The sequence below is a fragment of the Vitis riparia genome, chromosome 12 (genome assembly GCF_004353265.1).
Source record: "Vitis riparia cultivar Riparia Gloire de Montpellier isolate 1030 chromosome 12, EGFV_Vit.rip_1.0, whole genome shotgun sequence".
NCBI lineage: Eukaryota > Viridiplantae > Streptophyta > Magnoliopsida > Vitales > Vitaceae > Vitis > Vitis riparia.
In genome coordinates, this window is record NC_048442.1 from 16,033,359 (window position 1) to 16,057,342 (window position 23,984).

General features: G+C 34.5%; 3 protein-coding genes across 3 annotated transcripts; 2 read left to right on the plus strand and 1 right to left on the minus strand.

Moving 5' to 3' along the window:
• Positions 1 to 3,541: 3,541 nt before the first annotated feature.
• On the plus strand, positions 3,542 to 4,227 carry LOC117926611 (calcium-binding protein KRP1-like). Its single transcript, XM_034845767.1, has one exon. The coding sequence runs from the start codon at positions 3,631 to 3,633 to the stop codon at positions 3,979 to 3,981; it is 351 nt and encodes a 116-aa protein (XP_034701658.1). The 5' UTR covers positions 3,542 to 3,630; the 3' UTR covers positions 3,982 to 4,227.
• Positions 4,228 to 17,209: 12,982 nt separating this feature from the next.
• LOC117926451 (indole-3-acetic acid-amido synthetase GH3.6-like) lies at positions 17,210 to 19,439 on the plus strand. The gene is made up of 3 exons (XM_034845546.1): positions 17,210 to 17,575; positions 17,672 to 18,597; positions 18,680 to 19,439. Exons 1-3 carry the CDS (start codon positions 17,238 to 17,240, stop codon positions 19,258 to 19,260), a joined length of 1,845 nt encoding a protein of 614 aa, XP_034701437.1. The 5' UTR covers positions 17,210 to 17,237; the 3' UTR covers positions 19,261 to 19,439.
• Positions 19,440 to 19,718: 279 nt separating this feature from the next.
• Positions 19,719 to 22,976, minus strand: LOC117927251 (putative F-box/FBD/LRR-repeat protein At4g03220). Its single transcript, XM_034846704.1, has 3 exons — positions 21,843 to 22,976; positions 20,294 to 20,479; positions 19,719 to 20,164 (listed from the first exon to the last, which is right to left on the minus strand). The coding sequence occupies exons 1-3, from the start codon at positions 22,890 to 22,892 to the stop codon at positions 19,859 to 19,861; spliced, it is 1,542 nt and encodes a 513-aa protein (XP_034702595.1). The 5' UTR covers positions 22,893 to 22,976; the 3' UTR covers positions 19,719 to 19,858.
• Positions 22,977 to 23,984: the final 1,008 nt, after the last annotated feature.

A 23,984-nucleotide genomic window follows, 5' to 3' on the forward strand; every position in this document is an offset into this window, starting at 1 on the left:
TGGCCCACCCTATGCTCGATAACCTAAGTATTAACAAATGAACAGAGATGCCCATCCTATAGGTCCATTATGTAGGACGGACAAAAGTCCAATGTCCTACATCACCTGATTACCAACATTAGTTCGACCTTATATGCCTCAGTACCTCTACTTCAGTGGATTAAACTTAGAGTATGTATCATAAAAAATAAAAAGAAAAATATTATAAATAAATAAATAAATAAATAAAAATATTAAGAAAAATGATATTCTCGTATTTGATTTTATCATTAAAAATATGTAAGAAAATTAAAGATAATTAAAATTTTATATATTTTCAAATTTTTAATCTTTATATATAAGAGTTAAAATAAAATAAAATAATTAAAGTAACATAAAAAAATCTTGCATAAACTTTAAATTTATTAGTTATTTTTCATCATTTTTATTCTTTTTTTTTTCTTTTTCTTTTTTTACTTTTCTTCCTTATTTTATTTTCTTTGTAGTTTTTCTCTCTTTTTTTTTTTATATAATCAAAGAAAGTCTCAAAATTCAGATGCTAAGCACCTTAAAAAATTTTAGACAATGTCCAAATTCTTATTATCAAGCTTTGTCTCTTTACTATAAAATTCAAAGAATAAATCACCTATGATCCTATAAAAATTATAATAATATAGTCGGCTGTGCAGACCCCTAGGCTAGGCTGGGCCGTGCCAGAGCCAGTTGGAAACCAGCGCGGCGGGCTAGACAGGCCCAAGAACTGAGTTAAGGCCCTCTTCCATTAGGCTGGGTTTGAGCCCAAATTTAAAGGACCAATCCTGGAAGCCCAAAAGGCTGAGATAATACCGTGATTGAGTAGGCATCCGTCATGGCTAAAACTCAACTAGTTACAACAATTAACCTTAGGTCATGTTTGGTTAACCGTATGAGATAAGATTAAAAAATTGATATTATATCCTATTTCATGATTGGTCGGTAATGAGATAAATCCCATCACTTATCCCATGCAAATGTCAAACACATAAACATCCCTCCAAGACCATTCAAATAGTCTCCCCATCTTTAAGGATTAACTTTAATATCATTTATAATTGTTTGCTTTTTCTTATGTAAATATTATCTATTTTGAGCAGGATAGGTATTCACAATATTATTTACTTCGAACACAATTGATATTCATGATTTTAAAATACATTTACATAATTAAGAGAAGTTTATATACACTAACAAAGCCGATAGAGGATCGAGGACACATGTGCCTCTTAAATTTTTTCCTCCCAAAAATCTTATACATACAATTAAGGTTTTTAAATAATAAAAAAATAAAATAGAAACCCCATAAATTTAATTTTGAGTTTTAAAAATTCAATTTAATTTTTTCTTGAATTCAACATTTTATTTATTTTTTTTCTTGCATTAAATGTAATTTTTAATTTTATTATAACTTGTCTAATAATATTAATTTTTTTGGTAATTTTGCATTTGACATTTTATTAAATATTTAAAAAAAATTGTAGGTTCTCTTTAATTTTGAGTTTGATTTTTTTTCATAATATCTAATTTAGAAATAAATTAAATAATTATATTAGATTGTGTGCTATTTAATTATTCACATCATGGGAATTTATATTTAGCTTTAAAATTTTATTTTACTAATAATGTCATTCTAATATTATCTTATCATAGAAAATTTTAAGGAAAAAAATCTCATTGCTTTTAATTGATTTTATACTTTGATTTTGTTAATAATAAATTTTAAAAATAGTTTTTGATTCTTCGAAAAAAAAATCACATAAAAAAAAAAAATTGTTTGAAGACCATTAAACATTTGTTTTAGATTTGATATCCGATTTGTAGCTTATCCATACAAAAATTATTGTCCCTATTGCAGCTCCAACAAACCCTAAAAATGTAACCAAATTATGAAGCCCCACAGATTTTCCACGTGTCAGACTTGAAAGCCCTTTTCCTCGTATGGGAAACAAAAATTGAACCGAGGAAAAGAAAAGAAAAAAAAAAAAAAAAACTCGGTGGTCTCAGTTGACAAACTCAGAGATAGATAGGAGATTTAATGAGTCAACCGTGAACCCAAAAGCGGCTTTTCACCCACCAGAAAGACTCCCCAAGAATGGTAGTGGTGGTGGAACCCATTACGCGTCAAAAGCACTTTACAGTTGTGGGGTTCATCCGCAATTTCACCATTTGCTCGTGACCCATCGTCGTTTACAGCAGGGTCCGTTACCGTTCTCTTCACTTTCCTATTGGGAAAGTCCCCCTCTGTTTCTGGAAAAGGGCTTAAATTTCTTGACAATCACATTTCTACGTTGAAAATGAAATTCTTCTTGTTTGACATGTGGGTCTTGGCCTTTGGCGCAGCTTAGTGGTGCCCAAGAGCCCAAGAGCCAATTTAGACTACAGGGCTGAGTTTTCAGTCAATTCCAAGCCGACGGGCTTCTGTGGATGGTAGAGACCGGAACAGTGGGCCATCTATTAAGAATTTATTGAAATCATAATTTAGAACAAAGGAGGGTTTAATTCAAATTATTCAGTCATACTAATGACCGTGAAGGAATCTTATAGGATTGGTTTTGAATATGCCTTGGGACTAGATAGTTCCTATTAGCTAGAGCTTAGGATTAATAAGTTCTCCACTAATTCTAATACTATATTATAACGTTTAACTTTTTTGAATTGACTAATCTTATCGTTCTAAATTAAAATAATTTCTTCTATTTTGGTAATAAAATAATATAATTAAGAAAGTTTCACATATTATATTTTATTTTAATAATTATTAGAGTTTGGTGACCCGTTCTATTTGGTCCAACCAAAAAAGCTCGTACTACAACATTTGTGATGAAGATAAATTTATGAGATTTTTTTTTGTGTCTGTGATAATAGTGGAGGGATCAAGCCAATAGGTTTAATCCCATAGCCCATCATACACCGGGCTATAAGGCTTATGTTTTTTGTAGTATTAGCATCTTTTCTTTTTATACCAATTTTTGATATAGTGAATTTTCTTCTCCTCCTTCACGATTTTTCTTGCATAAGGTTTTGAAGTGAATTTGTGTTTTTATTTTTTTATTGCCTATCTATTTTTTTTGTAACAATAATAATATGTTTTTTATTTTAATAATAATAACTTCAAAATTTTCAAAATTAACCTTAATTCTTCATCCGTGAGATAAGAATCTAGAATTTTCCAACCATGAATTGAAGACCATTCAACAAAAAATCTAAATGTCAATTCAAACCAGCCATCAATATTCAAATCATTAACCAAAACTTTGATTAATTTAAATTTACTTTAAAAAAAAAGAATATTCTAATTAAGGTGAATTTATGACGTCATGAAGCTGGAGTCAGAGCATAGGTCAGACTTGAGTGAAATGACGAAAATGACCCTTTGACACGGCTGTGGGAAAGAGTGAGGCAACTGCAGAGGGGAGCCGACCATCAAAAACCGTCCTGGTGTAGCTGTGCTGTCACCAATTGTGGCCCACTCTCTTTCCTGGAACCCCTTCACAATTCCTCCTTTATATCACCCTCCCCCCACTTCCTACAAACCCCACAATCCATTCCTGGGAAAATAGAAACAGCGAAATTCTCTCTTCCATATCTCTAAAAACCAGTTGGTTTCGGGTCTAGATGGCGGCACCGAAGATGGGTGATTTTGAAGATTTGTTGCCGGTGATGGCGGAGAAGCTGGGCGGAGAGGGGCTGATAAGGGAGCTGTGTAATGGGTTCAGGCTGTTGATGGACGGGGAGAAGGGGGTGATCACTTTGGAGAGTCTGAAGAGGAACGCCGCCCTGTTGGGGTTGCAGGAACTGAGGGACGATGAGCTTCAGAGTATGTTGAGGGAAGGCGATTTGGATGGCGATGGGGCTCTCAATCAGATGGAGTTTTGCGTGCTTATGTTCAGATTGAGCCCTGATTTGATGGAGGAGTCTCAGTTCTGGCTTGAACAGGCTCTGGAGGATGTGCTCAGGGACGGCTGATTGGTTTGCTTCCAAACGACGCCGTTTTGGGTGGAGGTCGTCCCACATTTGTTTTAACTTTACTAATTTCCTTTTTTATTTCTTCTTTATTTTGGATGGAAGAAATTATTTGTAATAAAAGCACAGAGAAAAGAAAAAAAATGCTGGGTTTCTAATTTGGCTACCATGCCCATTTGTAGATCACATGGCTCTTTGTTATTATGCACATTCTATCATCAATAAATACATTTTTTTTCTTCTCTGTTATATTTTTTTATTTTGATTTTTTGATAATTAAAAATTACGATATATATCATTGTATTTTGAAAAAAAAAAAAAAAAAAAGAGATCAGTAAAAAATTGGGTTGATGATGAAACCCTAAGAAAGGTTAGCAGCAATAATTAGAATTAGAAAAAGATTGAAGCAAAGGAATGGCATTGATGAAATGGTTTTGGTTTGGGAAAGTTGGAATGGGTTGCCTCCCTGTTTGGACGCAGAGAAAATAAAGTAAATGTGAGAAACTTTAGGGAAGGGAAGAGGCAAGTCTCATGAGAAGAATCAAAACTACAAAAAAAAGACTAGAGAATCCAGACAAATGGATATGATTGAATATTGAATATAATGACCAAATAAGAGATGGAAGATTAGTGGATCATAGGAGATTAAACAAAGACAGAAGTCAATCAAGGGCAATGAGATGATGGTATTCCAAGAAGTTGATAAGGCAAAATGGAAATGGTATTGACACCCTTGTTTGGACACCATGAAAATAAAATAAATCCAAGAAAATGTAAGAAAGAGGACAAGCAATAGACAATTGGTGACAGTGCTTGTGCACTTGATTAAGGCAAGTGTGTGAAAATATATATAAAAATTAGAGATGGGAGACATGTGGTTTGAAATGAAGGGTAAATAAACACTGCTTTAATAGATTAGAAATATTGTTCTTTAGACAAATCATAGAAAGAGAGATATGGAGAGATGCTTCCAAAGTAAGATCTGATTTTAAATGGGGAGATTTATATAGTCTGATTAGGGCCAAGATTGCATGAGTGGAGGGAGACTAATGGGGTTGTTCATATGCAAGGGGCAGATGGTGGACAGACAATGGATCGGAAACATGAGATGTTTCGAGTCTTAAATTAAAGAAATAAATATTAAAAATAGAAAAGCATTGGATCGTTTTAAGACTTGAAGTTTATACTCTTTTTTCTCTTTTTGTGTTTTTTATTGTACAATTAGGTCCCGTTTGGGATGGTTTTTTTTATTTTTTTACTTTAATAGAAAGTTGAATTTGAAGTGGAATCATATATTTAACGGACATTATTAACATCGTAAAAGTGCTATTAAACAAAAAAGAATTCTTGTATTAGTATAAATTGAGTTTCTAGAAAATATAATATTATCATAATTTTTATATTAAACTATTTTTTAAGTTATAAGTTTTCTTTTAATAAAATTAGCTTAAACATGCATAAAAAAACTCTTATTCAATCTAAAAAAGAGATCTTAAATTATTAGAAATCCAACAAAATAGGACCTTAATTAATTATTTGATTTGTAAGTATTAGTATAATTGACTGTCCTACTTTGTAGTCACGTATGAAAAATTTATTTATTGTAATAATAAAATCATACCAAAAGTTTATTCATTATAATAATATGAATAAAAATTTGGGTTATTTAATTAAAAGGGTCAATGAAAACCCGACTTTGAAAATCTAACTCTTCATAATTTTTTAGTCTTATTTGATAAAAATACCTTTATTATTTTTCTTAATAAAAATAACTATTTTTTTTTAAAATATATATGTAAATACCCCAAATAATAAGGACATTTATGTAAAAAAGAAGAAGAAGTTATTTTTCATAAAAAAAAATACGAGAAGAATTAAATTTGTAAATATATGAATTATTTTATCTATTTTAACTAATTAATTCTAAAAACTTTGTGAACAAATTAATACTTGACTTCATTTAAAGATACTATAAAAGATTCATTACACATAAATCTCAAACTAAAAAAGTGTTTTGTGTTTCATATCAGCGTATCGTATAAGAAATTAGTTTTTAAGAAAAGTAGAGTTTTAATTTATAATTTTGTATTTTAAAATTAAAAATAACAACTTTATAATTAATTCAAAGTAAAAAAAAAAATTATAAATAAGGAAGGTTATTGCTACTTCAACTCTTTTTGGAGCTACCATCACTTAGGAGCATGCCTAGGAGTAGGAAGTTGGAAAGCTTCTAAAAGAGGGGCCAAAAGACCAAAAAGTGATGGGGATGGTATCGTTGATTCATAATACAAAGCCAATAATCCAAATCTTTAAATAATCTTTATTTTATACAAGTCTCAAACATAATATAATGTCTTCATCGTATGAAATGAATTGATCTTTTCAACCTTCAATGGTGGCTTGTGGTCATGTCAAACACTTTCTCTCTGCCCAAAAATTTAAGTTTGTGTCAATGTCAATTCCTTCGATCATCCACACTATTGCCATTTTGGCATTACCCTTCACACCACAACATCTTCTCCAAATTTTCAACTAGTAATTAGACTCTCCACTCACTTACAAATACACTTCCATGAGGATCGATTTTTCAGGTATTCTAATTATCCCATCCTATACTTAATAAAAGTAAATTTTAAAAAATATAAAGTGTTTGATTTTGAATTACGCTCAAAATTATGCAAATTAAGCATAATTATCACTAGAATATAATATATTCATCCAAACACTTACAGTATTTGAATATAATGAAAATTGATAAACCCAAGTAACCTTTCATCTACCAATAATATTTATTTGAATTTTTTTAAAATAACAAAATAAAAGTATATAAAAAAGAAAAAAAATAGATTATTTAATTAAAAATTGACTTCAATATCAAGATAAAAGAAGTTCGTTTAAATTTTTAAAATTTTTTATTTTTTTATTAGTCATTACTTTAAGTACTCGTTTTGAAACTTACAGTAAAATACAACGAAGGACAGTTATACTTTTACCAGAAAAAAGTTGATTCCACAATTTTCTATGAAGATTCTAATCGTGAAACGACGTCGTTTTCGTCGTTGCCTGCGTCCTCCACGGAAGCCATGGGTGATGAGGACGTGGCCTCACCCAAGTTCCCCGAGCCCTTCCAAGATTCCGTCTCCCACGATTCTCGGATTCTGACAGAATCTCTCGTTCCTCCTCCACCGTCATTTCTCGAACACAGTGCCACCTCCCTCAGATATCTCAGGTTCTTCCCCTTTCTTTTGAAAAAATTAGAATAAAGAAATTTACATTCACCGAATTGCATTTTTGATAATTGTTTCTGAGGTGGAGAAGGAATTTTGGGATCTGGGTATGTTGTATTTGATTGAGTAAACCTTTCCTTTTCCCTGGTTACATATAACGTAAATTACTCTCTGTTTTATGGGCAATTTTTGGGAGTTTATCTATGGTTTTTCTTTTTCTTTTCTTTTTTTCTATTGGATTATGTGATTAGAGTTGTGGGTTTGCTCAATTGTCTATATTTTAGTTGTGAAGATTAAAAGTTTGATGATTGAACACAGAAATTTATTGTAAAATTATTGTGGGAAGGTCTTTCTGGAAAGTTGTAAGAAACAATTGGGTATGTAGTTGGTGGAGAGGTGAATATTTTAGACAACCGGAGTAGAATTTCGAAATGGATGAATCAACTTATCATAAATCGATGAGTATCGTATCTGGTTGGTTGTTTGGTTGGAAAAATAGCCGGAGAAGGAGGGGGAAATTCAATTAGTCCATTAAATGTGGGTTAGAATTATCAAGTCCATTGGGGAACCCCATTGCACTTTGGAGAAGATGTGATGTAAGATTCTTTGAAGAAAAATGTGGTTGCTGGCCAGCCCAGGGAATTGTTTGCTGTCCTAGTTAGGATAAGATGCTTACAATGTGGTCGCTGATTTAATGTAATACGGCAAAAATTGGATTCTAGCGCCTGTCTTTGTTGAACTTGCGTGATGCTTCATCTCAAGTTAACCACCCAATTGGAGGCTGCCGAATGAGTCATTTAACATGTCCAGTTCACATAAACTTTGCTGAATTGGATAGTAAAAACAGAGATGTGTCTTATCAGACCACGAAGGACAAGTGATTTCCTGTAGAACTATGAGAAACTCTTTAGTAAAACATAAAGTTGAAGTAAAAAAGAAGATAAGGGGTTTCGGGATATTTGTATTGAAGGTGATCCTCAAATTATTGCTCTTATCCTAGGAGAGCAGTTCATGCATTATTCTATATGGCCTAAAATGTGGTTGTCAGCATGCCTGGAGCGTAGCTTCTGATTCAATGAAATATGGTAAAGATGGAGTTTGGTGCTTGTCTTGGTTGAGCTTGTGCGGTGCTTCATCTAAGTTTAACTACCCAATTGGTGGTTGCTTAACAAGTCATTTAGCATGTTCAGTTGACTTAGACTTAGAACTAACTACAAGTGACAAGAAACTTCTATTAGTGAAGCAGACATGATATTACAGGAAGTTTATATTGAAGAAGATCCTCACATTAATTGATTTGTCATGAAGAGCAGTCCATTCATCATGATATATAGTCCAAAATGTGGTTCTTGGCATGCCTGGGGATTTATTGCTATTCTATTTTGGATGATATGTCTAGAGTGTTGTAACAAATTCAATGTAATATGGCAAAGATCAGTTTCAGTGATTGCTGCATGCTTACACTTGCATAGTGATTTATCAACGTTTATTAACTCGACTTGAGGTCACATAACAAGCCATTTAGCATGTTCTGTTCACATAAATTTGCCGGAATTGACAGTCAAAACATTGAAGGAAGTATTCTATGAGATCGTTAAGAGTAAAACAGCCAAAGAGATGGGCTGGATCAGGCCCAGGATATGGGTTTTCAGGATGTCTAACTTGAAGGAGATCCTCAAACTATTATTAAACTTGTTATAAAAGTGCTATCCATTAACTATGCCATATGGCCCATTGTTCAGGACTTCGGGACAGCAATGTATAACCCATTTAAGGACAGTTTGAAATGCCTATAGGAAGGCCAATAAAGTTACTTACGAGTGATCCAATATTGGTCATTCTTTAGTGGAATATGCACCCTGCAAGTTCCTTATTTGCCTCAGTGATTTTTAAGTAGTTTTCAAGAAGTTATCAGGTTAGCCAGTCCCTAGGCTTATCCAGGTTAATCTCTAGTTTTTTCCCCCAAAACAACAATAAAAGGAAGCCCAAGAACTCCCCAATTGGGAAGGAAAATGTTAGAACTTTGTCAGGATCAGGGTATGCGAGAAATCCTATGTAGACTTCTGTACCATGTTTTAATCTTAACAATTGGCCATGGTAGTCCTCGGAGTCTTTGACTACACAAGCTTCTGGCCTTTTTAGGAGGTTGGGGGTTAGGGGAAGTGGACTGATACCATTTCTACAATCACTATTTTAATATATTACTTAGTATTTTGGAGGTTCCATTGGTTTAGTTCTTTGTTTTTGGGAGGATTTCTCATCCTTCATTTGTATTTTTATAATCCTTTTTTAATATATTACATTGATGTTTCTCAAAAAAAAAAAAGGGTAACTCTTTTGTCATTTATCATTTTGCTCTATTTAAGGCTGTGCCATCAAATGAATACTCGTTCCTTAAATTGAAAACAGAACCATTGTTTAAGGGTTCAAATTCCTGTTGAACTAAACAAGTTGAGATAAACTTGGATGGGCAGGGCCTGGGCCTACCTACTAGGGAAGCCCAAGGATCTGATTAGGTGAGTCCTGGACCTATTGTTTCTGTAATCATTCTTGAAAGTTAAAACTGTACAGAAAAATGGAACTTGATCATTTAGGAGTTGAAAACTATGCTTAAAACTGTGAAGCTGGTCATCTATGTAAACTTTGATTGGATCTCTTCAAGAATTGGGGGATAATTCTCATTTAGTCACATTATAGTCCAATGGGGGAGGGACAAGTCCATGCCTACCCTTCCCAACCCACAGTCTCTACCCAAACAGAAATGGTGCGGAACAGTTTGCTTTGCTCACTTTGTTGATTATTTTCTAGCCTTGCCTGCCACTACTAGAAACTTTTGCATGCATGCTTCCCATTTCGAAGATTGTTCTAATACTGATAATGTAATCATATTATTTCATATACTAGTAGCAGTAGTACTGTTTCTATTCCTTTCTATCTTTTCATTTCTTTTAGATGAAAATTATCTTTGTTACAATATCTTAAGGAAAATCAATCAGTCACTATAGAAGGGCAGGGGCGTGTTGTGGTTTTGAAAACTATGATTGTTTTAGAAGGTAGGGGTTTGGTTGTCACACTTGACTCTGTGTCCGTGACTCCACGCCCATCCCTTTCGTGAGATCTGAATGGGGGACAAAGCGATACTACACAAAGAACAAAATGATGCCTACCCCCTAGAATTTTCAAGAGGATCAATCACAGTAAGACACCACAGAGCACCTCCCTTTTTAGATGCATTTTCCGGGTGACTCATCCTCTCTTGAAAGTACAAGACAAAAGAAAATCACTAGCCCGGAAAGCAAAACAATAACATAAGTAAATCAATATGCCCATCTCTCCATTTGTTTCTGGAGGTGAGCATACCCATATCTCCATATTCCTAGCACTAGCTAGACAAGGCAGTGGTTGTCCCATACAGATTTTGACACACATAGGGTTTTACTGTATAAATTGGAAGCTGGGTCATCCATAACCATAGAGTTTAATAACCGTGTTTAGCTGTTATTTCTATCATTTCTATCAACTTTTACGTAAATGCGTTTCCCACTTTGCTCAATACTTTTCCCCTCTCTTTCTCCTTTGCAATGTGAAGAACCAAAGAAAAAGCACTGAGTATCCATTAAGAAAGTGAGTTCAGACATTGTTCCCCCCATATGACTGCAATCATTTTCTAAAAGATATTGGTGCATACTTGATGGTCAAGCTAGTGTTGGCCACCATGGCTCCACATGTAGACCAGGCAGGCTACATGAAAGGATGGGCAGAAAGAAATCCACAAACTTCATGGTCCAAGTAACAAGAAGCATTCCCCCCTCCCAACACCCCCCACCCCTTAAGGTGCCTAAAGATCCTGACTTGTGCAAATTTTTTTCATACCTTTATCGATCCATCTTGTCCTGCTTTCCAATATCATGACATCAGTAATCAATCTTTGGTTCTGAATTTAAGTGTTACCACAGTCCCTTCCAATATTGGGGTTGTGATAATTGTGCCGTAAGCTATTTTCTAGGTGGAGTCCCACTTAGACTGGCCCTAAAAATCTGCTTTTATTTTGCTTTTGATCAGAATGGGAGATTGAATCTTAATGATGTGCTTTTCCAACAAAAATCCAAATTCTCTTTCCCTACCCATTGATTCTTTCTCAACTTCCTAGTTGCTATTCTTTCTAGGTATCCACAACAATGTGGAGATTAATAAGTGGAAAACGTAGGATGAACTCACATAAAATGCAAGAGATAGGTTGCACATCGCATTAGTGGCTATTTCAGCAGTTGTCTAGTGACCAGATGGATTTTCAGCTTCCTTTTGAATATCTTCTGGGCCACTATTGGAGTTGATGTAGTGTCGTGTTCTAATTATTTAGCTAACTTCCTTTTATATCTCCTCTTAATTTCTTTATGAATGATTAAATTAACAAAAATGGCCAAGTTTTGATAACTCATGTCCATCTATTTTTACTATTTTTTTTTTCATTTACTTAAGTTGCCTTTCATGTATTCCTAGTCTTATCTCTTTATAGATTCCCTTCCTTTTTTAGACTTTGCCATTTGATTTTCACTTTTAAGTTAGAACTAACCTCTTCCTAGTTTACTATCAATGAGAACTACAATGAATGAAGACATTTGATATGATAAGAACATGAAATTTGAATATGGTTCTTTATTAGAAACAAATTCTAAAAAGGAACAAGTACACCCTGTAGTGTGTTTGATAGTGATTTTAAAAAGTGTTTTTAACATTTTTAATATTTAAAAATAAAAATTTTTAAATATTAAAAAGGCTAAAAATATTTTTCAAAATCATTGTCAAACGCGCTATTAAAGTGTGTTTAGGAGTGATTCTTAAAAATATTTTTAATAATTCGAACACTTGAATGATAAATTTTTTTAAGTATTAAAAATATTAAAAACGTTTCATAAAATCACTGTCAAAAACTCTTATTCAAATACCATACTAAGTATGAGACAACTGTAAATGTAAACCTATCTAACTTTTGGCAATGGTGGCTTGAGAAGTTAGACAATTTAGTCTCTTGCTTTATAGAGTATTGCTTTAGTTGTTCGTTGGTACTAGATACAAAAGCCTTGCAAAACTTTATCATGTCAAAACTTTTGACTTTTTAAAATATGTATTAAGCCATAAGTTGAATTATGACCACTTTCCCTTGCCTTTTCTTACCTTTCCTTCTAGAACAATATAGCAATAAGAAATGTACTACACATGTACATGAATTCATAGGCATTCAGAAATAGGCAAATAAAGCTATCCACTGAAATCTCAAATTTTCATTATGATTACAGACCACTAATCACTATCTCAAATCCTTAGATATATATAGATGCACTTTGCTTTTCAAATATTTTACAGATTTTGGCTTAAGTACAGATTGTCCAAAGACAGTGGCACTTAAATAATTTTAGATTCTTCTTTAAAGGAGAATTGATTGCAGTGGCATATGACGAATGGCCCTAGGTCCCTAGTTCTGTAGCAGTTGACAGAGAAGAGTGTAGTAACAGTAAGTAGTGGATATGGACATGTGCCAACACCTATGATAACTAGTCAAGATGAAAGGCGTTGCAACCCAGAAAGCGAGTCTCCGTTTCCAAACCAGGGTAAAATCATTGTCCATGAAAGTGATAAGGAGAAAATGAACTGAAGGATCACATTCAGATCACAAAAGTCATCTACCATTCATTATCTTGATAAGAGAGAAATTAAAGCTACAGACAGCTACTTCCCTCAACATGGCATGCGTGATCTTAGATCAAACGCAAACGAAATACTACAAAGCAGAATCTCCAGTTGTCTAGTGACCAGATGCTACAAAGATTGGATTGTTTCATCTTTTTATTAGTGGGGTTAATGGAGGCTTAAAATAGACTCTTGATTTCACTTCGTAATTTCAATATCACTATCTATAGTTGATAAAGACGGATGTACTTAACCATTGGTAGTTGCTTGTTATTATCATGCATTGATACGCTAGGAAAATGGTACGATTAACGTACAAGTGGTTAAGCAGTCATGTACATTAATAGGTCCATGTGTGCCCTTCAATCTGATTATACATGTGTGAGATACACAAACAAACACATGCAAGAGAAGGGTTTCAGGAGCATCTGAATTGATAATCTGTTAGAACTTAAAGATTGTAATTAACCTTATTATTAAAATATCAATGGAAAAGAAACAATTCTTTTGCATTGTATATCTAATCTTTGTGTTTAACACGTTCCACAACTCCCATAAGAATGTTCTAATTGATTTGTATGATCAGTTGCTCTACCTAGAAAGCAGGAGATTCCTTCAGTAACACAGGAAACTGGGGCTGTTTGGAAATGCTTTTGACAAGCAGAAATATAAGTATCCTTTGTTGTCCTCAAAAGATGAGAAAGGAAAACCAGCCCACTAACCTTTCAAAGGTAAGAGAATATTTAGTACTTTGATAGGGTAGGAAGAACTCAAAGGCATATGTAGCATGTGATGAAGTAGTTGAAAGTTGTCACTGATTTGTAAAGAACTAGTTGAAATTAATTGTATCTTTGATCTGATTAATGCAATTTGATTGGTCATTACCATAATCGAGTGTCAGCTCTTGTGCCCTGCCCAGGTGATCATGCAACCTTTACAAACTAAAGAAATCTGTGCTTGTTAGTACTTTTAAACTGCACATTCTCCAAGCTATTGACTGGAAATTAGGGACCATAAAAGTGATTTGTTGAATTTGTATTATGTTAATGCTTGTTGAACTGATGGCTTCTATTGCAGTGGGCCGCAACATCGGAAAAACCAACAAAATGATTTCTATATTACATGAGGAATTGGTATTAAAAAGAATATTGGTTGGACAATTGCTTGGCCGACAAGCTGTGTAGTTGACATTGATAATTCCGCACCATTTGAGGCAGAAATAATGGCAGGTCCTTAGTAGTTCTTGTGATAATAGTAGAGCAATAATTATAATTGTGCATCTATAGTAGCCTACATATCTCTAGTTGGAAGGCGCCACTAGTGGATTTTTATACTGCTGATATATAAGATATGCTAGAGACCGATAACGCATGAAAGTATTTATCATTTACATCTTGGTTAGGCATCATGCATATGATCTCAGACTGAAAACTAAAAGTTGTAGGGATTCAAGCCTCTGAGAACCAATGGACATGAAGCAAATATCTTTTAGCCTATAAAGGGTACAAATATTGGTCAATTCTATTTGGTTATATTTTGTAACATGTTATGCAGCTGAGTCTTTGTGATGAAGTTGGAATCTATCACTCCTTCCCTAGTCTTTGTAACATGTTCATTTCTATTAGTTTTAAGACCCGCTACACAAGGAAGGAATAAGGATACCGACTCCTTTTAGAAGAACTCCTCACCCCAAGTTAGTAAACCTCTAGTTAATGGCATAAACATGAGACCTTGATGTGTAAAATACGACAAATAGCTGTCTTGAGGGGCGAAAAATCCCTGTGCGACAGTCAAATGTAAATGTATACGCACCTCTCAATGCCTCCCATATAAACCATCAAAACACAATCCCACATGAACATTCCTTGAACCTCCAAACACTACATCCCGTTCTCACCAAGCACAAGGTATCCCTTGCATTTCCTCTGCCTAAGTAACCTCCTTTTACGTTTTGTCTTTCTTTTCCTCATGCTTATCAGAAACTAACCTTTCTTTATTATGTTGACCCTTGAGGAACATAAGCAAGGCTAGGGAAGAGGGGAGACAATGAAGAGGTGTGGGACACGTGGCTAAACCGAAACTGAAAGGGACTGGACAAGTGGAGATGAGACAGCCGGCGCCAATTTCGCTGTAGGACCATGTCTTAATGGCTGATACATCACTGGAGTTTTGCAGCAAGCATGAGGTCACTGTCATTTCCTCCTGTGCTCAACAAACTTCCTCCCTCGTGCATATTGATTTCTTAGATATAGATTTCATGGATGTCAATTATTTGTCTTCGCAGATACTGCCATCTTCCTTCACAATAAGGGCACATATTTTCTCTCTTTCTTTTTCATTCTCTGAACTGTAACAAACTGAGAATCAGCCATTTTTGTCAGCCATGAGTGACGCACTACACTGCTTGTTGACTGATCTTCAACGTCTTAATTAGAGGAAAGTGTGTTGATATGTAACTTCTTAAAGTCATTTGTGGGTCTGGCTGCTTATTTTTCAATCAAATTTTGTCAATTCAAGAGGACCTGATACTGATTTTGTTTGGATATGAAAAGTCTTAACAGCGCTAGAAAATTTTAGTTAGGCATGAATCAATCTTTTGGACATTGATAGCTTCCTACTTCACCTAAATTTATCAAACACTGATAAAATTCTGCGCCCCCCCCCCCCCCCCCCCCCCCCGTATCCTCTTCACAACACTAGAATATTAACATGCGCTCTGTGTGTTGTGTGTCTCCTTTGACATAGATAACATTTGCCATTAAGAGGTGGCCACCTCTGCTCATAATTGAGACCTTAAATATCAAGAGATACAGGGAGAGTTTATGAATGTATATATATAGTAGTTTTTAGACCTCATAGTTTAGCTCATTGGCGGAGCCATAAATGTAGAACAAGGGAGAAAATGGGAAAAATTCATTATAGAAGGGACAACATGATATAAAAATGTAAATTTGACTTAATCGTTAAGCCTTTTTTCTTCTTTTAAATATTGATACCTTTTCGGGGAGGACAATTGCCCCCTTTGAGCATATATTGGTTTTGCTAGTGGTTTAGTTTTTCATATTAGGTTTATTTTAACATAATGTCAAAGTTTTTATTTTCTAAAATTCATCATTTAAACCTTATTATTGATTTATTTATTTAATTTTTTTCAAGTTTATATGAGATCGGATATTAGGGTTTTAACCCATATGATCCAAACTCAAGTGATTTTAAAGGATTTTAAGTGATTTTATTTAAATAATAACATAAAAGATAAAATGAAAATGATATTAACTTGGTAGCATATTAAATAGTGATCTTTATGAATTATATAATCAAAGTATAAATAAATAAGATCTAAGTAAAATACACGACGTATTTAAATATATGATAAAATGTGGTTGAGCTAAATTTTTTGACATCATACTCAAAAGTATTGGTACTATAGCAGCATTACCCTTATTGACTTGTCTTTTGGACATATGATTGTGACCCATCATGGAGATGGATGTGGGATGCATCATGATGTTGGGATGATATTTTCATTCTTTACTTTATATATCCCTACGAGATATCCCAAAGAAAATGAGACCAATAACCTTGATAGTACCACTACAACCAATCAATCTCAGCTTTAACATTAACAAAAATGATACAAGGCAAAGAAAAAAATGATTTCATTTTTTGAATTTTTTTTCCCTAAATAGGATCATTTTATCCTTAATAAGGGTTAATGAGAACATTTCTTGGAATTGAATGATATGTTTGACTTAGATTGCGTAAAAGAAGAATACTTTATTATTTCCAAAAATAAATAAATAAAATATTAAATCTAAAATTGACAAATTTTGTGTAGATATAATAAAGTTTTACTTTTCGTACGTTTTAGATTTGTTGACTTTGAAAAAATTAAAGTTATATTTTGTTAATATTTCTGCTTTCACACCCCATCATAAAAAATTTCAAAGCACTATATAATATAAGACTTGGAATTATTTAGAAAAAATAATAAGGTATCGTGAGAAATTGGTCGGCTGTGGGGGAATGTATAGTGAAACACAAGCAAAACCTTTCAACCGAATTACGCAGGCAGGCGGCTGTTGGTATTTTGATGAACACCCTTGATATCTTCACGATTTTTTGAGACATACCCGCCATATATTCGTGAAAGTATACATCAGCAAGTGGACGCCGAAAAGTCAAAATTCAACCACTTCACCCACCGAATTTGTGATTTTACCCTTCACGCATCACTGTTTGATTGAGCTGACTTCTCCTATATATATGCATCAGTTTGGATACTCTTTGCTACAAAACCCAGTATAACCCTGTGTTCTTTCTTCATATATTATACTGAAAACCATGCCTGAAGCTCCGAAGAACCGCGGCAATGGTGCTGGGTTGGGTGTGGAGGGCGGCATCCTTGATGATAAGAACATCAGAGCTCTTGAATTCATCGAAGATGTTACCATGAATGCCAAAGAAGTTCAAATGCAGGTCCTCTCTGAAATCATTACCAGGAACTCTAATGTTGAGTACTTGCAGCGCCATGGCCTTAACGGGCGTGTAGACGCCGATACATTTAAGAAAATCGTGCCTGTTGTCACATATGAGGATATGTTACCGGATATTGAACGTATCGCCAACGGCGATATGTCGCCAATTCTCTGCTCAAAGCCTATTTCCGAGTTTCTGACCAGGTGAGTGTGTGTGGCTTACTTCTTTCAGAATTGAAATTTGATCCGTTTTGAGTTCTGTGTTTTGGAATTGTGAGTTGTTTTGATGTGTGGGTGCAGTTCTGGAACTTCTGGCGGAGAGAGAAAACTGATGCCCACCATTGAAGAGGAGCTCGGGAGGAGGTCTTTGCTGTATAGCCTGCTGATGCCTGTGATGAACCAGTCTGTTCCCGGGTTGGACGAAGGGAAAGGGATGTATTTTTTGTTTGTAAAATCGGAAGCTAAGACTCCTGGAGGACTAATGGCTCGCCCAGTGCTCACAAGCTACTACAAGAGTTCATATTTCAGGGACAGGCCTTACGATCCTTACACCAACTATACGAGTCCCAACGAGACCATTCTGTGTCCGGATTCCTACCAGAGCATGTACTCTCAATTGCTTTGTGGGCTGTGTCAAAACAAGGAAGTTCTTCGGGTTGGTGCAGTGTTTGCCTCCGGCTTCATCCGGGCCGTCCGCTTCCTGGAAAAGCACTGGGTTCTTCTTTGTAAGGATATTCGGGCTGGAACTCTAGACTCCCAAATAAATGACCCGTCTGTGAGAGAGGCTGTCAAGAGGATTTTGAAACCGAATCCTGAGCTCGCAGACTTTATTGAGGCTGAGTGTAGAAGGGAGTCATGGGAAGGGATCATAACTAGGTTATGGCCTAATACTAAGTACATAGATGTTATAGTCACCGGAACAATGTCTCAATACATCCCTACTCTCGATTACTACAGCAACGGTCTCCCCCTTGTTTGTACAATGTATGCTTCTTCCGAATGTTACTTCGGCCTGAACCTTAATCCTCTTTGTAAGCCAAGTGAAGTTTCTTACACCCTCATTCCCACCATGGCCTATTTTGAGTTCTTGCCGGTGAATAGGAAAAATGGATTTACAAACGTTTCTGAATCAGCTCCCCTCAATGAGAAGGAACATCAGGAATTGGTTGATCTTGTTGATGTAAAACTAGGACAAGAATATGAGCTTGTCGTCACCACATATGCTGGTAAGATTCAATGCATTATAACATTATTGATGGTGATGAGCATGAATTTATATATGCTTTATTTGTTTAAAAAATATTGCAGGTCTCTATCGATATCGGGTTGGAGATATACTTTGTGTAGCTGGATTCAAGAACAAGGCGCCCCAATTCAAATTTATCTGCAGAAAAAATGTGGCTCTTAGCATTGATTCTGATAAAACCGATGAATTTGAGCTGCAAAATGCTGTGAAGAATGCTGCTGACCATCTTCTTCAATTTGATGCATCTGTCACAGAATACACAAGCTATGCAGACACGTCAACCATCCCTGGCCACTACGTACTGTACTGGGAGATTGGCCTCAGTGGTGCAACCCCTATTCCACCTTCGGTTTTTGAGGACTGCTGTCTTATCATGGAAGAATCACTCAACAGTGTGTACCGCCAAGGCCGAGCCTCGGATAAATCTATTGGGCCTCTGGAAATAAGGATAGTTGAGGGTGGAACATTTGACAAGCTCATGGACTATGCCCTCAGCCAGGGTGCATCAATAAACCAGTACAAGACCCCCCGTTGTGTGAAATATGCCCCTATTATCGAGCTTCTGAATTCAAGGGTTGTCTCAAACTACTTCAGCCCCAAATGCCCGAAATGGGTTGCAGGGCATAAGCAATGGTGCACCTAAAGCTGAATCAAGCTCATCTTAGAGTGTGAGTTAATCTCTCCCCCACTCCCCCTCCCTTCCTCTCTCTCTCTCTCTCTCTTTTGTTATCCCATCTTGTCATTTGCTTCTTAATTCGTTTAATATGTACAAAAACAGTCGTTTCCTTTTGTTGAAATGCCTGCTTTTCTCTGTTCCATCCATATGATTCTATGTATGTAGTACACACCTTTATCGCTTTTTATAATGGGAGGCAAAGAAATAAACTCAAGCAGCCCTTTTTGAAACTAATCTTACCAAACTAACAGTACCTAGCTGTTCAAAGTGAAGAGTCAATTACACTGAAAGAATTTGATCATAAACTTTATACTGTTTGTCTTCCTTGAAGAAACACAACAAACAGTTAAAAGTGACATTTTGGCAGGAAAAAATTGACTAGAAATAGGAGATTGGGAGACTTTTAGGAGTGGCAGAAACTTCGGTTCAAGTTGGGAATAATCTGAGAATGAGTCAAGGATTTTATTCACTCACTGATTTCAAATATCTTATTACCTGCATTCAAGGGCATAATTTACAGTACTAAAAAGTAGCTCAAAACTCCGGGAATGTGTAGAAGAAAGACTCAATGAAATGCAAGTTTAGCGTTCGAAGAAGCCCAAGAGAATCCCATCATCTGTGACCGAATCTCATGACGCCGAACCGGGTCCCTGGAATTGGAGTGTCCTGAGCACAGAATCATCTCTTGCAAGGCCATTCCATGCTTGAGCAGAAACTTGATCAAACCAATCTCATTCTCACTTTCTACCAACCCTTCCATCCTTACTACCTTGAGGTGTTGCAGGAAGGACTTGAAAGTTTGTGATCGAGATTCCCAGTACTGTTCCTGCTCAGAGCTGGACATGTGATCCCACAGCGCTTTATTCCATGCCTGGAGTGGCAAATGCTCAAAATCAATGACCCGAAAACTTCATTCTATATAACTCAGTGATCGAGAGTGCACATACATCAAAATAGGCCAAAGAATTAAAGGAAAAATCAATGTGTTATGAGAATTAACCTTTGTCTTTTCAGCCTTGAAATGAGTAATTATCTTGAGAATGAGAGTGTGGAGTGTTGGTGAGCTCCTGAATAGGCACAGTAATCCTCTGATGTTATTTTTGTCAAGTACAGTATGCAACTTCATTGTTTTCAGGTTGTGAAAGGGATGTAGAGAAATGGTGGAATAATGATTGTTTGATAGAATCTGCAACAACAGATGAGGTTCTTAGAACCATAAGGCCGTAGAGCAATGGTAGAATAATGATAATCCTATAGAATATGCAGCAACAGAAATATTCTTGTGTGTTTCATACTATTTAAAGAAACCCCAAGAGGTTGGTCCTCTCTTGAGACTATTGAGATAAGGAGTTGAAGAAAAAGTCCACTGATATACATTGCCCAAGAAATTAAAATTCCCTAGTGTGTGGTTTCAACTCTCTACAAGAAAAATGCTATGATCTATAGTTGAATTTGACTTTGAAAGCAGAATCATGATTATAAAATAAATTTCATAAGATATGGACCAACTTGTAAAATCTATGGAAAAAGACTTGCATATTGTTAGCATATGCATATCTCTTAAGATTAGACAATAATTTTGTCAATGAAATTACCAAATTGTAGAACACTTTTTATAGAACTTGGAAAAAGGATATTTTGACTCAACAAATCATGCAAAACCTTTTTATCACAATATTATATTGTAAATTTCTTCCACAACCTTGAAAAAGTTCTTAAGACATCAAAATGGTGTAACAAATTCTTAAATTTCCAAACCAAGGTCAACCTACTACACTTCGAACTTTTTTCAAAATTGCTCTCAAAGGTTATGTTATGCAATAGTATTATTTACATTTCAAGGTAGGAAAAGAAAAGGAAAAGAGAGAGGGAGCTTAAAGGTTTTGCAAATAGAGTGCCTTAGATATTTAGATTCCGTTTGGGAAATGTTTTCCAAGAATAGTTTTTAAAAATTATCCTTTAATGTTTTATGGAACCTATTTTTATATTTTTAATTATGTTTTTAAAATAATTTTTATATAAAAAAAAATGTTTTTAATCATTCTTCATATTTATATAACAATTTTTTTTTTCAAAATAACTCATAGATAACTAGTGAAAACAACTAAAAATGTTCTCTAAAAACTATTATATTTTTTATATTTTTATTTTTAAAAATATAAAACTGTTTCTGTTTTTTAATTTTCAAGCTTATTTTCCTTCCTTTTTTTTTTCTCTCTCAATGAAAGAAAATTATTTTAAAAAATAGTAGCCAATCAGGAACTTATTATTTGGTGGGGAGAATAGGAAGCAATTAATTGTGGAAAATGGAAGTAAAAATAACTTGGGAACTTGAAAACCTTCAAGAGTAGGCATTGAATTTTCCATGGCTCTAATATTTAGGAACTGTCTTTAAAAAGATGACCCCTATCAATATTTAAGTAATTAATCTCCACTTTTCCTTTCTCCTCCATGCATGACCTTCTCTTTAACTTCATTCTATGCTTCATAAAAACATAGCAAATCCATCAAAATATTTTTAGTATAAATGCTTGGAATGATAAAAATACCTGAATGCATTGGCTTTGGAGGGTTAAACAATGAGCATGAGAGAGGCCAGAGAGAATATTTGACACGCTCTTATACTTCTCTGCTCTTGTGTCCTCATCAAGCGCAAAGAACCCGATAAAGGCCTCTTCCATTGAAGCTAAATTCTCTAGACAACTTGTCTCAGTAATGGCGTTGTGTTCCCAGTGCATAACCCTAAGTCTGGGCGCTATAATCTTCACCCAACTCTTCTCACTAGAAGATTCAAAGCAACTCACCACCCTCAACCTCTCCAATCTTGGACCTGATACAGTCAATCCATGGAGCTGAAAACAATTCTCTACTGTTAAATCTTGGAGGACTCGGCAGCCAACATCAAGAAACTTTATTCCACGGCAACTGTCCAGAGTCAGTTTCCTGAGGACTGGAAATGCAGAACCCGCGAACAAGTCAAGAAGATAATGCTTCTTGTAGAAGACCATATGGGAAAGAGATAAAGTCTGCAGAGATTGAAAACCACCTTTCATTACCATCGAAGGTGGCAGCCTAAAACCAGGAGGACGAAACTTCAATGATAAAGCCTTCAAGGATTCGCTCATCACGACGCAGCGGGGGAGATTGAAGTAATCGTCGGTGCAAACGTCGATATCAAGGTCTTGAACGTTATGCCTTATTGCACTACGGATCAGACCATTCAACCTCGAAAACCCTAGATGTGCCCGGAAGCGTAGAACCCTTATGTCTGAGCCTCTCTGGCGGGCCGCTAGAGTCTGGCTGATGCAGTCCAGAGTGTTAGGGTTGGGAGAAACCGAGCTTCGGCCGCCGCAGGAATCGAAATAATAGCAGGACATGCAATGTGGGTTGAGGGTGGTGAAGTCCAGATCAGGAAAAGATGACCAGAGAAGCCTCCACCGTTTGGACAACACGCTGGTTTGGGCAATGGTTTTGATGGGGAGGAGGAGAAGAATTTGGTGGAGAACGGCATCTGGGAGATGAGTAATTCGATCAATGGCTGTATGGGATTCAGATTGGGCTTGCAGAAGTCTCTTTCTCTTTGAAGATCTGGTCTCCATGGATTTTTATTTTTCCCCTTTTCCTTTTTGGGTTTTTCTGTATCTTCCTCCTATCTCTGTTGTGATGAAGAGAGAAAGTTTGGATTAGGGTTTGAAATGTTCAATGATCAGTATATATCCTGAATTTTTTTTCTATATATCTTGTTTTTTTCTTTTTGATTTTTGATATAAATTGTAATATATACTTTAATATATTAATTCTAAAATTTTATTTTTGGGATTTTCACAAAACTTCTTCAATTTAATCTTAAAAGATTTGAAGGAAAAAAAAAAGAAAAAAGAAAAAAAAAAAAAAGAAATATGCAAATTATTTAAATTTGATAATTTCTTCTGTATGTTTTTCTAAATTTTTTTTTTCATTTTTTTTTCTTATGTAATTAAAGAGATGAGAATTTGAAAATACAAATGGTTTTAAATCATTTTCATCCTAATTTATTTTTTGGTAAAATATATACAATATTCTAAAGTATTTTCCTTACTCTTTTTTTTCACATTTGTATTTTCTATATTAATCTAATTTCTCATTTAGAACTTTCTATGATTTAAAGAAAGCATTCTATTGATTTCATTTATATTTCTTCTCTTTCATGAATATTAAGAAGAAATGGGTACATTTTACTATAATTTAGTATTAAAATGAATAATCAATCATTAATTTACAATGTATATATACTTGTCAATGTGCTTAGTGTTTTACTATATGTAGCAAATTTGCTATATACATTATTCTAATTATGTTATAATTTTAAATGGGTATCATTACATGTAAATATATATTTTTTAAATATTACAAAATTTCCATATTTTGATAATAATTTTTTTTTTATATTAATGTTTTATCTATTAGCTAAATATATAAGTTACAATTTAACTTGATTTATTCACAATGAAAATTGAAATATGAACCGTCAAGACCAGATCGATTGTCAATTACTTGTAAGAATAAAAGTCTATTTGACAACTTAAATATGACAAATGCAAAATTTTTCAAAATATTTTTTATATTTTCAATTATTATAACATTTTACAGAAACAAATGAAAACACTTAAATCTGATTCTTAAAAAACTATTTGTTTAGAGAACAAATTCTC

Coding starts and splice junctions, on each gene's coding strand:
- LOC117926451 (XM_034845546.1), top strand. CDS start 17,238: ATGCCTGAAGCTCCGAAGAACCGCGGCAATGGTGCTGGGTTGGGTGTG. Junction 17,576..17,671: donor ATTTCCGAGTTTCTGACCAG/GTGAGTGTGTGT, acceptor GTGTGGGTGCAG/TTCTGGAACTTCTGGCGGAG. Junction 18,598..18,679: donor TGTCGTCACCACATATGCTG/GTAAGATTCAAT, acceptor AAAATATTGCAG/GTCTCTATCGATATCGGGTT.
- LOC117926611 (XM_034845767.1), top strand. CDS start 3,631: ATGGCGGCACCGAAGATGGGTGATTTTGAAGATTTGTTGCCGGTGATG.
- LOC117927251 (XM_034846704.1), bottom strand. CDS start 22,892: ATGGAGACCAGATCTTCAAAGAGAAAGAGACTTCTGCAAGCCCAATCT. Junction 20,480..21,842: donor TCCAAAGCCAATGCATTCAG/GTATTTTTATCA, acceptor CTGTTGTTGCAG/ATTCTATCAAACAATCATTA. Junction 20,165..20,293: donor TCAAGGCTGAAAAGACAAAG/GTTAATTCTCAT, acceptor TTGCCACTCCAG/GCATGGAATAAAGCGCTGTG.